The 13,976-nt window shown below is 36.1% G+C and overlaps 1 protein-coding gene across 2 annotated transcripts in view; it reads right to left on the bottom strand.

The window, feature by feature from the left end:
- The window catches only part of LOC141431998 (acyl-CoA Delta-9 desaturase-like), a 58,480-nt gene extending 49,309 nt beyond the window's left edge, over positions 1 to 9,171 (bottom strand). Inside the window, exon 1 of one of the 2 annotated variants that reach the window (XM_074093344.1) lies at positions 8,957 to 9,171. Coding sequence is in view for 1 of the 2 variants with exons in the window: in XM_074093342.1 (XP_073949443.1) it covers positions 8,707 to 8,828 (122 nt within the window). In the remaining variant the exon portion in view is untranslated. Of the gene's footprint in view, positions 1 to 8,706; positions 8,861 to 8,956 lie in introns of those variants that run through there. The other variant, XM_074093342.1, reaches the window with a different exon arrangement.
- Positions 9,172 to 13,976: the final 4,805 nt, after the last annotated feature.

Here is a 13,976-nt window from a genome sequence, read left to right as displayed (position 1 = left end):
ATTAGTATGGATTACGCTGTATCAAAGTCTAGACGGTGTGAATCACGTTCCAAAACATATTTTCATTGAAACCGATTGGCTAACGAATGATTCGTAGATTAGGTAGAGAATAACAACAGTAATTTGTTATTTTATGCAAGGGTGGAAAGTTACTGTTTGGCGCGAGTGTTTATATTCTAGTGCGCAGGGTGCGTGCCAGCACTAACGTTGTCCTAAATATGATGGCTGATAAAGTAGATTGTCCATATGTACGCCATTGTTGCGATAGACATGTAAGAATAAATTAAATTATAAATAATTCTGTTGACATGATAATAATTTCAATTAATTTAGTGTTTTTTAATTATTATTTTTTGTAATATAATGTGACAATGTAATTTTATGATTTAATCAAGTGTATTTTGTTTCTATGATGTGTCATTTTTTTTCTTCTTTTCTTTTGTATTTTCTATGGAAACGAAAAGCGAAAAAACTCACATTTCACTTCACTACTGCGAGAAAAATAGTAGGAACTTAGATGGAAAAAATGCATTACGATGAGCTGAAATTGCTTAATAACTGTGTTAGAGTAATTGAAATTCAATCCTGAAGTACTTGTTATTGATTAGTCGCTCCGTTGGTCAAATGTGGTCTTCATTATCAGTTCCATTTTACCAAATGATGATTTCCAAGAGCAAATGCACGAGTTACTACTAAATATATCCAAATTACTATGTGATCCCTAGAATATTTGAAGAGGAATTCCTAGACGGGCGAAAAAAAACTTTTTCAAATCGGTACATAAACGAGTTCTGAGTTAACAAACATAAAAAATATATTAATTCAAAACCACCGGGCTCGAGTCCCGAACTGAGTACAAGTTTCTTTTTTAAATGTATGAATGCAGTTTGTCTTGTAACTAAAATTGCTGACATGGTTCCTACGAGTATAAAACAGATTATCGCATGTCTTATAGTTTCAGACTTTCCCATATTGACCGATATGAATGTTACACCCTGTATAGGCTGGCATGATGATGATGATGGCTAAGGCATAAATGTGTTCCTAAAAAAACAACTCAAGAGGAATTTATTACAATAAGTACCTGCGTCTGTTATCAGTTAGCTTATGGAATTACGGAGAATGAATTTTCCTGTAGATTTCTTATCATGAAACCATTAGGTACATGATTTGCCTACGCGCGAATGTAACTTATTTTTTTTTCTTGTTTTAATCGCTTATCGTTTGCCATCAGACACGGAAATGTGGGCCATAAATAATGGTTATGCCTTTCTTTTATACTGTTGCTTTCAGTTATGTTTTTAATGGTCCGTTAAATACATGGAGAAATTAACCTAAAGAACCCTAATACAGGCTATAATATATATTTAGGGTTTCGTAGTCCTGCTAGGAACCTTTACTTAAAGTTTCGCCATGTCCCTTCCTCCGGCCGTCCGTATAGTGTGTAAATTAAATACTCGTAAGGTACCTATCGTTTATCCTCTACAAGAAACAAAGAGTAATTAAAATGTTAATAATTTGTAATTAGTAGTCTTGAACTCTGTTTAGTAATATTGTATAACGATACAACAAAATAACTCTTCACATAATAAATGGTTCAGAGCAATAGCACATTAGCAAAATTGGGACAGTACAAGTAAGTTATTGCTACGGAACGATCTCTTCCAGTCAATATTTGAAAACAGAAAGAAACAAATTTAAACAGGTGGTGCAATAATCAACATGGAGAACTTTAATAAAAATACATATTTTATTGTACTCAATACGAGTAGGTAATTAAATTATTACACAGTCAGGTACAAAATAAGGTGAGCTTTATTCACTCATTCACTCAATAAAACATGTTTTGCTATAAATACTTAAGAATATAATGAATCTATATATCTAAGTTTCATGATGAATCGGTCATTAAGTACTGTAATGTCATGTAAACGTTTTTTATCAATAAATAAATAAATATAAACATTTCATATTGAATTACAAAAATTAGATTCATTATTTTTGCGATATTTCAGAGAATATTGGAATGTCTATGGCTTGGGCGGCTGCTAAACCAGTATATTATTAAAGGTGTAGCTGGTACTCGCAGGGCTGGCATCTTGGGAATTTCCCCCTAATTAAAGAGGAAATTATTACGACTGGAATGTGTGTGAATTACTAAATATTAAGAGTAGTAAATCATGGTACCATGACATCTATGTACTAGACTGCATGTGTCTTACATCAAAACGGCGCACAAAAACAGTTCACAGCGCGCGGGTTTGTAAACAGTTCATCACATATAGTCTGTTGACGTCCGTGACAGGTGTGTGTCAAAGTAATATTGATGATTGGTGCGCCGCGCGTTTTGTTCCAAACAGCCAGTCTAGTGCCGTAAGGTACATAGATGTCAATGATGGGTACACATTTTAAATAGTACTTATTATGTAATTACCGATGTATGAATAAGTTTTCTCCTAAAAACACATAACATTGAAAAACAACGAAAAAAAATCTTAGGCCGTATATTGAACCCGGGTCTTCGTCAATACGTGACACGTGCTTATACACGGCAAATTTCCCAATGTGTTCTGAAGGCTGATACCATTTATTTTAATTTGCGAATTTTCGTCGCCAGTTTTAACTCAAGTTTTTGCTAACGGTACTTGATTATTGCATGGTACAAAATACTGATCTCTATACATGAACCGAATTCCAAGTTAACTTGACCACGCGAAGTCTTTCAAAATTCACTTGCGAGATTTACTAAGTATCTATTCGAACCACTCAAAAATACGTTACTACGGCCTTATTGCGTCGGAATAAGAGTCTGTGGTATTTATTTTTGATACTTTGAATAAGTTCATATTTTAACACTTGACTACATTGCAAATTAAATAAAAGATTAAGTACTTACCTACCTATAAAAAGTGAGTAAGTACTCTTACTTATTTATTTATTGTTGGGTTTTGGGGTTTTAGGGGTAAAAAGAGGAAGATGGTAACCCTAATTATGAGGAACAAAAAGTCGGTTACGTAGTCGTCTTACATCACCACTGACCATTTGAAGCCAAAGCCGATTTGTCATTCCGTATTCGTTTTAACATTTCATTATCGTTCGTATTTATGGATCATAAAGCACTTGAAGGAACACCCTGTTTTCATTGACTTGTTACTTTGTATCTTTGTAGGAAGCGGAAGGGAGGATATTCGTGGAATATATTCATGATATTCATGTTCAAAGAATTATGTAAGTAGGTACTATTATATTTGCTAATTTTAGGACATTTTCTTTCCCACCGAACTTATCTTTTGATAAAAGTTTATTTAATTGTAATCATGACTAAAAAGTACGTTAGTAAACATTATTTTATTTAAAGAAAAAACTTATTTCATTCATGTTAATCCTACAAGTACTTATTGTGTATGATTTTATTTCCTCTAGCTCCAACATTGCCAGGTTTTAGAGACAAACAATGTTCGCATAAAAATAAGGAAGGGACTTCTCTCCTGACCGCGAAATACAACTTGGTTCATAATGTGTCACAATACTTACTGAAAATTGACTCATTTTGAGATACTTGTTTATTAACAATTAATTTTATTTAAGTCTTAACCTAAATCCGTTACTTGCTTCAGGATATTTTTGTCAACATCATATTTAAAGAAGGGTGGGCTAATAGGCCTATATGACCAATAAGTACAAGCGATATGTCACTGGAGAGCTTATTCTTGTATAACGACATCCTTTAATTTGTAACTTTATTTTATTTTTAGTATTTGTTGTTATAGCGGCCACATATACATAATCTGTGAAAATTTCAAGTGTCTAACTTTTACGGCTTAAGAGATAGAGCCCTGTGACAGACAGACGGACAGACAGACAGACAAACAGACCGACAGACAGACAGCGGAGTCTCAGTAATAGGGTCCCTTTGGCACCCTTTGGGTACGGAACCCTAAAAAAGGTAGAGATGAAGCGCGTCAGAGTCCTGATGCGTCGTGGTGATGAGTAAACAGTGCATGCAACGTATGTCGTCGTCTTCATACGAAACTAACCGGCTATTTATAATCAGAATCTCGGAAACTGCTCCAACGATTTCGATGAAATTTGGTATGTAGGGGTTTTCGGTGATGAAAAATCGATCTAACTTGGTGTTATCTCTGGGAAAACGCTGGTGGGGAGCGGAGCTCGGTCGCCCAGGTACTTTTTAGTAATCTAGCCTATTATCTCATTAAAATGCGGCAGTTAGTACCTACTACGACTTTAACTATTTACCTACGAAAATTTAAGTTGTTCTTTATCGCTAACGCGAGTGGAGGTTAACTTTGTAATTGTTATTGTGGAATTGTGGGTATGACACACCCAAACGTACTTCTCCGAAATATATTGCGTCACCAAAGGTGCAACAAATGTACCTCATATCATAAAATTAAGCTACTTAGCAAGGCAAAGAAACTTACTTTACTTATGCTTTGCCTACTAAGCCCTGGACGCACATAAGACCGGATGACTTTTTCCATACCATAAGTTTTTGTGACACCAGCCATTTGTCATGTATCGAGCAACTTCATCAATGTGAAACTTACCTACTCTTTTTTGGTAATTATCGACACCTATTTATGAGCAACTATTTATTTACCACTATTGGTCACAATTAGGTACTTACCTATATTAATGACAGGTTGTTAACCGAATTCTATAGAACTTTTTACAGGTTGCGAATTTTCTATGGGCATTTTTTGAGTGTGTGAATGTAAACTTACAAAAATGGAATCATCGTGTGCTAGTGACATTTCTTTCCTATTCATTGTTTAGCATGAGTTATTTTTTTCGTCTACTATTCCTGTAATAGTTGAAAGAAAAACAGATTATGCACCGCATTAAGTAAATTATATTGCCCTCGTGCTTTTTAAAGCCCTCGCTAACGCTCGGGCTCCAAATCGGCACTCGGTGCAGTAATAAATAACTCTGCTTGGTGCAACAATCTACTATTACGCCCTGACACTGCCCGGTTTTCCACACGTCCAACAGCTGGTTGCGGAAATGTGTACGCTGGATGAACCTTCCCTTGATTCCGTTCGTTCGTTTTCTTGTTCGGTGCGTTCGTAGTTCGTGATTCATTTGTATTAAATTACTCTACGGGACAAGCCTAGCCTAGTGTAAACGTCACGGGATATTGTTTTTTAAGAAATCTGTCGCAGTGCTTTGTTAGTTCGTTTTAATCTATTCATGAAATGTTAATTAATTAATTAATTACTTATTTCAATTAAATTTATTCTTATTCTTAAATATTGAAGGCATTTGATATTTAGACTTGAGCATTCACTGGTGACAAAAATCCAACATTCGTCACTTTTAAATTCGAACTGAACAACAAACAGAGCCAAGCATAGAGCTAAACATTGCTGACACAATCACTCTAGGTAACGCTTAAAAAATCAAATGCTCATCAAAAAATTATTCCCGATGATTTTGGACAAAAGGCTCGAAGAAACTAACGTCGCTTCGCTTGAATGCTCGCTAAAACGTTAACGTGAGTGGAAATTTATAATTTTTAACTCAAATACCTACACTCATTCTTAAAAAAAAGCGACGTCGTGTTGTCGTGCAAGTGTCGATACTCGTTCAAGTGTTAGCACAGACGTTTATTATGAACCGTTGCTAAAAACTGTGCCATTTGTAATTGTAAGTTATAATTAAAATGCACACTCTGCGCTAAGACCGCAACTAGCAACGCTTATGCTTATGACATCATTCTCAAACAATACGACAATAGTAAAGTGGCCAAGGTCTGCTAATTTACGCCTCTTATAAATTTTCCTCAGCACACTTACTCCGCTGTTTAAGACAGTCGTTAATTTATACTTTCTTGACTTGTGAACTATTACTATTACAGAATAGGTAGGTATGACACTCAATCTATATTTACTGTACTAACAACTAGCACAGATATAAGCGTAGCGTACAAATGAAGACATGAGATGAATCTTAAACTGGTAGATCGTAAGTACTGTTAAAAAATATTGCTCATTTCCACAGTCACTGCTTATCGTAGCTACGTGTTTATGTGCATTATGTATGTATAAATGAAATTTGTCTAGAAGGCGAGATCTGTAATTGAGAATCTTTGAGTTATTTTCCACTAAAATCTATTGATGTATCGTAAGGTCGGGGTACTTTGGCCCTGAAGGGTAACTTTGGCCCGTGAGATTAACTCAGTCAATGGTTTTATTATTGCTTTGAGAATATACGTTTTTATATGGTTTTGATGTGGACCAAAGTAACCCTCCAATGAGTCAAAGTACCAGTAAGTAAGTAAGTAGTAGTCCACTAATACAGGTAGGGTATTTCCTGTTAGTAGGAAAACTTTTATTAATAATTGTAATTTCCTTTTACCTCTATTAATAAGTAATTAGTATAAAAAATATTAGAGTTCTATCAATGAATTAAACTTCAGGGCCTTATGGTCACTGACGACACCGATATTCTACTTCCACACGTCGTGTTAAAAGTAAACGAATGTCACTCGCACTCGCACGCCATGTTTGTAAACATCATCAAAATGTTAAGGATTTTGCTTCAGCATAATGACGATTTAGGGTTGCTGCCCAAGGTCGTTGTTTGCTTTCATGTAAATGTAGCTTTTAATGTCCAGCACTTTCTTCAAAGTCAACTGTGACAAAGGTATGTCAGCTCTTGGTAGCTTTTAGCTTTCTATTTATGTACCTATATACACTTTTTCATTAAACTTTTTATCACTTTAAACAACTGACAGGTTCTCCTAGGCTTAATTAACTAGGTGTTAATATATAAATGAGTTGCAATTATGTAGTTGTTATGCATTATTTAGCAGGTGGATTGTTTGTTCATCGGACTCGGACATCGGACATCGGAACCGACGGCCTTGTCACAGGCCTTGTGGACGGCAAGCTGCGGCCACCGACCCATGACGCCCTCAACAATCATAAAATAAGAAAACATCCAAACTGTATCGAAACAAATCAATTGATTTTAATTGAGAACTGTTTAAAGCAAGTGTTCTAGAAGAAGACTAATGAAAAGTAGGTATATAGGTATATACGTTAATACAACTATTTAATTGAATGACAACACGCTGTCGTACCGTCAACTGCTGCAACTTTGCCCAACTAGCTACAACATTACCCGTTTTGTAAAAATATGATTTTCTACCAAAGCGTTATCTAGTTTTTACTACTATTAATGGGAGAAATACTATTATTTACCTGGAAACCTATTTCAAGAAAAATATGTATTACAAAACTGATAGTTTTGAACGCAGTCGCTGTCAAAGCTTTCGAAACGACTACGTGTTTTTTCGGTGTCTCGAAAACTTTTGTCATTACTTTGAAAATACATAAGATAGCTTCCTGGATAGTGTTCATATGGTAAGTAATAATGGTATTTTTGTTACTTTACGTACTTTTACTTGTAAATGTAATGATTTAAAGCTAATACGAGGATGGGTAATGTTGCAAAGTGTTTCTTAGAACATACATGTCACTAGTTTACCTCTGACTAGGGTTGTCACTATTTACTCGATCACGAAAAAAAAGATTGATGACGCGTGCTGATCTTAATGTGCGGATATTTGTGTGTTGAAGAAGAAGTTTTTATTAGTCATACCTACGTAATTATCAATATTTTATTATATTTTAGTTGGTTTGCTATAAATAAATCGATGTACAATAGGTGTCAACAAATGCAGTGTCGTGTAGATTGAAATATTAAAAAAACCCTTTTAAACTTTGTTTATGTTTGGTATATGAAGACTTTAGTAAAGTACCTCGGCACTCTGAACTATTTTGTTTTTCTGTTTGGCACACGTTAGGGTTATGCTTAAAAGTTTGTATGGAGAAAAACGGGAATGCTATTGGACACGCTACAACTTTGCCTACCAGATAGAAAAAAATATTAGTATAGTTGTTTAGTTATTTCCGATGACATCCCGGCATTGAAATAACAATAATGCATTTAAGAATGAGTCCCTTTTTTAGATACTGCATTTCATATCTCAGATAATCCGCTAGGCAAAGTTAAAGCTTTTGGCTACAACTTTACCTGCAACTTTGGCAGTTCCTACAAGCCAAATTATAACGATTTGAAGCATTTTATACTGAAATTTATACGGCTTATGACCTAAAATAGCTTATCAATGCAAAAAAGAGCACAGATAACGTACAATTTTAGTTATTTTAAAAAAAACATGAATTTCCGTGCAACATTGCAGCAGTTGACGGTATGGAACACTCCATCGACAAGAATTAGTAAAATACATCTAGTTACTTTATTACTGAAGAAATGACGTCATATGGCTAATTATTATTTGTTCACTATGCACGTGCTACCAAATACTGTAGGTACCTACGAAGTACTACAATTTTATTTGACAATTTAAAAGAGATCTACCTACCTCTACTATTTAAATGAATAATCATCGCTACATTTAACAATTGATAACACTTAACATACTTGGTTTGGATAGACCTACCTATTTTACTAATTGTAAACAAGACAACATCAACTGGTGTCTTATATATTGAAATTCCCATTAAACTATTTAAACATTTACATTTCTGTATTGACATACACTAAGTAGTTAGTTTGTATTACAATGATAGATAAGTAACATGTATAAAAACCTTGAATATACCTACCAAATCTGGCAGCTATAGTTTGTTTAAGTACATTTAGTTAAATACTTACCTGTCCAAACCAACTAGGTAGGTATCTACAAGGCCCCATAAGATTCTCCTACAAACAGGCTTCATGATTGACTCAATAAATTTGAAATAACTTTTTATGTGCCGATATAAGTATGACACCATTCCTTGTTTACCTAGCCTTGACGGACGTATAAACAAACTTAAGAACTGCCGTTAGTAACCTGACAGTTACAACATAAACAGTCGAATAGCGAAAACTAGTTAATCATAATTGGGTAGCTTTTACTTACGAAATGATAGTTCACGGGAGACCTCGTCGAGTCGGTCGCATGGAGTGCGGCTGTTCGTTTAGTTCTAGTACCGTTTACAATGTTTCTGTTTCTATGCGATGACAGTCGCGACCTTCGCGGTAGCGTGCGCGCGGTGTTACCAGCGCGGGCGACGCGCTATGGTGGACTGCGACTGGCAGCTTGCCCTGTGTACAGCCGAACTGATGGGATGGGGTCGGAGCCGTACAAACAACACTATGCATGCGATAAACCTACCTATTCTACCCACAGCACGCCACGTGGTTGTGTGCCGGAGACATATCCCCGGATACCTGTTAATTTGTTTGCGGTGTCTTGGATTTTTTCTACCACTTGAATTTTACCTAGTATAGGTACTTATGAAGTTTTTTTTTAAATCAACAACCTAAGATTATTTAGCAAAAATACATTTTTTATAACGAACGCCACAAACCAGTATAATTGAGATTACAAAAATAAAAACCGGCTAAGAGCGAGTCCGACACGCCCGAGATAGGGTTCCGTAGCCGTTACGAAAAAATCATGTACTTAATATTTTTCTAATTTTTTAATTTTATAAATTCTTAATTTCGTTTGTTTTACGGAGTCTTCCAAGTTTAGGTATCTATATTTTATACATACCTTGGGCTGCTATTTATTTATAGAGGGCGGGGGGGACGCTCGATTTTAGTGAAAATTTTCACTTTAAAGTTGAATATTTCGCAAACAGATCACTAAATCGAAAAATGGTCTTCGCAACCCCCGAACGATTAAAAGATTAAAATACCCTATCCAACGACACCTCACACTATAGGGATAGACGAGAAAAAAAAACACCCCCACTCTACGTCTATCCCTTTCGAACCCAGCCGTTATGATCGTTCCGGTTAATTACATTTAAATTTGAATTTGACATGGATTGTACAAGTCCACTGTCATAACCCTTGCATTTGAATTTTGAACTTCGCATGAATTGTACTACATAAAGTCCATTGTCGTAATTCTTTTCATACTTGGCTCGGTTCAAAGGGCTATGGGAGGTATCCTAAAAAAATGTTTTTTCCAAAATCAGCATAGTTGCTACATACCCGTGCAAAGTTACAGCTTTCTAGCACTGATAGTCTCTGAGCAAATCGAAAATACAAACTGAGACATGGATGCACAGAAAAAAAGAGACCAGCACTGGGAATCGAATCCAGGTCCTCAGCATTCCGTGCTGCGTGCTATAACCCCTACACCACTGCTGGACAGGAATCTAGACACGAATTTTTCCTATGCATACATAACATATCTCATGTTGCTTATTTCTACTTTGCTACTTAACTTACTTACTTACTTTACTTTTGCTTACTTTTTTTTCGATATGGTTTCACGGGATACCCGTAAAAGTAACAAATTTGGAGTTGAAATAAAAAATACAAAAAGACTCTAAAAATCCAATCATAATTCTCTGAGCAAAACCGCGGCCGGACGGACAGACAGACACAGTCATTTTTTTTTTGTCACTCAGTATGATCGGTTTTAGGGTTGCGGAGCCAAAATAGCAAAAACGGAACCCTTATAGTTTCGCCATGTCTGTCTGTCTGTGTGTCCGTCCGCGGCTTTGCTCAGGGACTATCAATGCTAGAAAGCTGTAATTTGGCACGAATATGTATGTAAACTATGCCGACAAAATGGTACAATAAACATTTCAAAAAAACATTTTTTATTGTACCTTCCATACACGTAAAGTGGGGGTGATTTTTTTTTCTCATACAACCTTGTAGTGTGGGGTATCGTTGGATAGATCTTTTAAAATCATTAGGGGGTTGCTAAAACGATTTTTCGATACAGTGATTTGTTTGCAAAACAACTTTAAAGTGCAAATTGTCATTAAAATGCAATGCAATCAGTGCAATTTGTAACATATCTGGGCTCAAAATGAAATATGTATGTTAGTCTTTAAGAAGTTGCCCGAAATAAATTAATTTATTATTATTATAAAACACAATTTTCACTGTATTCTAAAACTAATAAAGAAACCTACCTAACTAATAAAGGTACCTATGAACCATAGCACATTTTTATTTTAACATCTAGCATTCGACAAATACACAACACTAAAATTGAGTATCTAGATTAACGAACAGTCTACGAATAGGCGACCTTGAGTGTATCTCGGGACATATCCGAGGAAAATAGGAGCGGTGCTGCGAGCCGGCGGTGCGTCACCTCGGCGGCAGCGGGGCGCGCCGACCCACGCTACTACACGCCTCTAACATCTCTATAATAGCATCACTCTCTCTAGCACTGGCCACATAATTCTGCACGTGTCTGACATATTTACTAGGATTGCATAATAATACATTGTGTCTTAAGGGCGGTAAATAAGGGATTACGAACGAGAGTCTATTAGAAGCCCGATGCGAGTAAAATTGTATATTTGTAAAAGAAAAACTTATATTTTTTCTTTGGTATGCCCTGTCGTGTTACGGATCCGTACCCGCCCCCGCCCCAAATGTAATGTGTACCTTATGCTGACGTAATTAGAGTCCAATTTTCTTCGGATCTGTCACGGGCCCGCCCAATGTAATTTGAAACCTAGGAAAACCTAATTAGAGTCCAACTTTCATCATTTTTTTGAATACCTAAAACATACCTATGGCCAACGGCTATGCAGTATCAAACTCATTTACCGAGCTTGGGCTTCATGACAAGAAAATTAGTACGGGCAATGACTCATTTACCGACCACGGGTTTCATGACAAGCACATTAAGGTCGAGGGTTTTATTTGGGGGGTTGCAACCAAGGCAGCCTGCATGTTACGACACTGTTTACGAGCAAGTGTGATGCAAAACTAGAACTACTTTTTCATTAAGAAGACGGTTGGCCGGCGAAAGTTTTTCTTTACATTGACGCTGGCAAAATTGACTCATTGGACAGAAGCCATTTACGAAAAAAAAGTTTCTTCACGACTTCATGTCTTGGTTTCTTTGGATTATAATAGCATCACTAATTCTTAGTGTGAGATCCCAGTGTAAAATCCTGGACCTATATCTTTTTTGAAAGAAATGTGACTTGAATAAAAGAAAATATGAGTTTATTTTTACGGTGGAAGTTTTACACTTTTTTATCAATTAGCTAGGCAACGAGCAGGCGGGTCACCTGTTGGTAAGTGATCACCACCCACAGACTTGAAATACTAGGAGCAGACATAACATACCGAGTCCAAATCGTGGCAAAAACACATCTCTATTACATACACACTAATGCAAATGCAGGAACATAATCAGGAGGGCCATCTCCTCCAGGGGTGCGCATTTTTCCACATAACTATTTAAGTCCTATTATCGGAAGTCAAAAAATGTTTCTCATAACATTCTACATCATAACGATCACTCTTCATTTTTTTAATACTAACGATCGAAACTCATAATCATCAGAATTCATATTATCACTAATCACACCTTGTTCATTCTAATATTGGTTTTCATACATTTTCTTACACTAACGATCGAATCTCCTAATCATTCTAATTCATAACGCCAATATTCATAACTTTGTTAATACTAATAATTTGTTTTCATATATGTTTTTGAGAAACCTTACTATCTTTTCAAAAGCGCTGTCGAACTATGTGCCACACGTTGATGCGAGTTTAAAAAAAAAACAATTTCTGTTACGTGTATCCAAATCCAAATCAAAAACATTTATTCAGTAAATAGGCAATGGGCACTTTTACACGTAATTTTTTTAAACTACCAGCGCTTTCGGAAAGACCATCATTGTTAACAAGAATGCGCCGCAAGAAACTTGGCAGAAATGGAGTGCCCCCCCTATAAATATTTATTTTTGTAATATAACTACAAAACTAAATAGTGGCTTTAACAAGACATCTGTCTGTACTCTAAATTTCATTGATATACATCTTGTAGTTTTCGAGTTGCCTGTGACATAAGTACCTACGGACGGACGGACAGACAGACAGACAGACGGACTTGACAAAACTGCAGTGCGTGCAGGTGGTAGGACCTTGTGCAAGGTCCGCCCGGATTGCTACCACCATCTTGCTCGCTAATCCTGCCGTGAAGCAGCAGTGCTTGCACTGTTGTGTTTCGGCGTGGAGAGTAAGACAGCCGGTGAAATTACTGGCACTTGAGGTATCCCATCAAGCCTCTAGGTTGGCTACGCATTTGCAATACCCCTGGTGTTGCAGATGTTTATGGGCGGTGGTGATCTCTTACCATCAGGAGACCCACTTGCTCGTTTGCCAACCAGTGGAATAAAAAAAAAACTATAAGGGTTCCGTTTTTGCCATTTTGGCTCCGGAACCCTAAAAATTATCTCGTTTTACGTTCGTAGGATACCTTCAAACAAAAAAATTAGAAGATGTAAGCGCCTGTTGAAATTTTTGATACAAACGCGGAGAACACAATTGAATGCCTATTTGACACAGGCACTGGAGGGCTACTAAGAAATTCGAAAATCGAAGTTCGTATCGTATGTATGTATGTATGTATGTATGTAAACTCTTTATTGCACATAAAAATAAAATATAATACAAATCACAGAGGAGAACAAAGGCGAGCTTATCCCTAAAAGATCTCTTCCAGCTAACCTAGTTAGGAAAAAACATTTGGTTATATAGAGGATAAGCGGAAATTACGTGCGGTAAAGAGACAAAACAGAAATACTCAAAAGAGATAAAAAAATACAACATTTACATTAAGGGGCTGTTTCACCATCCATTGTTAGCGTTAACGACGGTTAAATGTGATGCGTCTCCGTCTTTCGAACAAAACAAATAGAGACGGATCACACCTAACCGCCAGTTAACACTAATCAATGGATGGGTAAATAGCCCCTAACTAACATAAAACAAAAGAATATAACAAACAATTACAAAAGCGAAACAGTCTATCTCAGGTATCGTACTCGTACTATCCGTGACTGACGTTTATGTTATTTAATACGAGAGTGAGATGGACGGTACGAAACGAACTTCGATTTTCAAATTTTTCTTAACAGTTGGAAAATTCATCA

The sequence above is a fragment of the Choristoneura fumiferana genome, chromosome 10 (genome assembly GCF_025370935.1).
Source record: "Choristoneura fumiferana chromosome 10, NRCan_CFum_1, whole genome shotgun sequence".
NCBI lineage: Eukaryota > Metazoa > Arthropoda > Insecta > Lepidoptera > Tortricidae > Choristoneura > Choristoneura fumiferana.
Note: the sequence above shows the minus strand (reverse complement) of the source record. Positions and strands in the feature narration are given on the sequence as shown.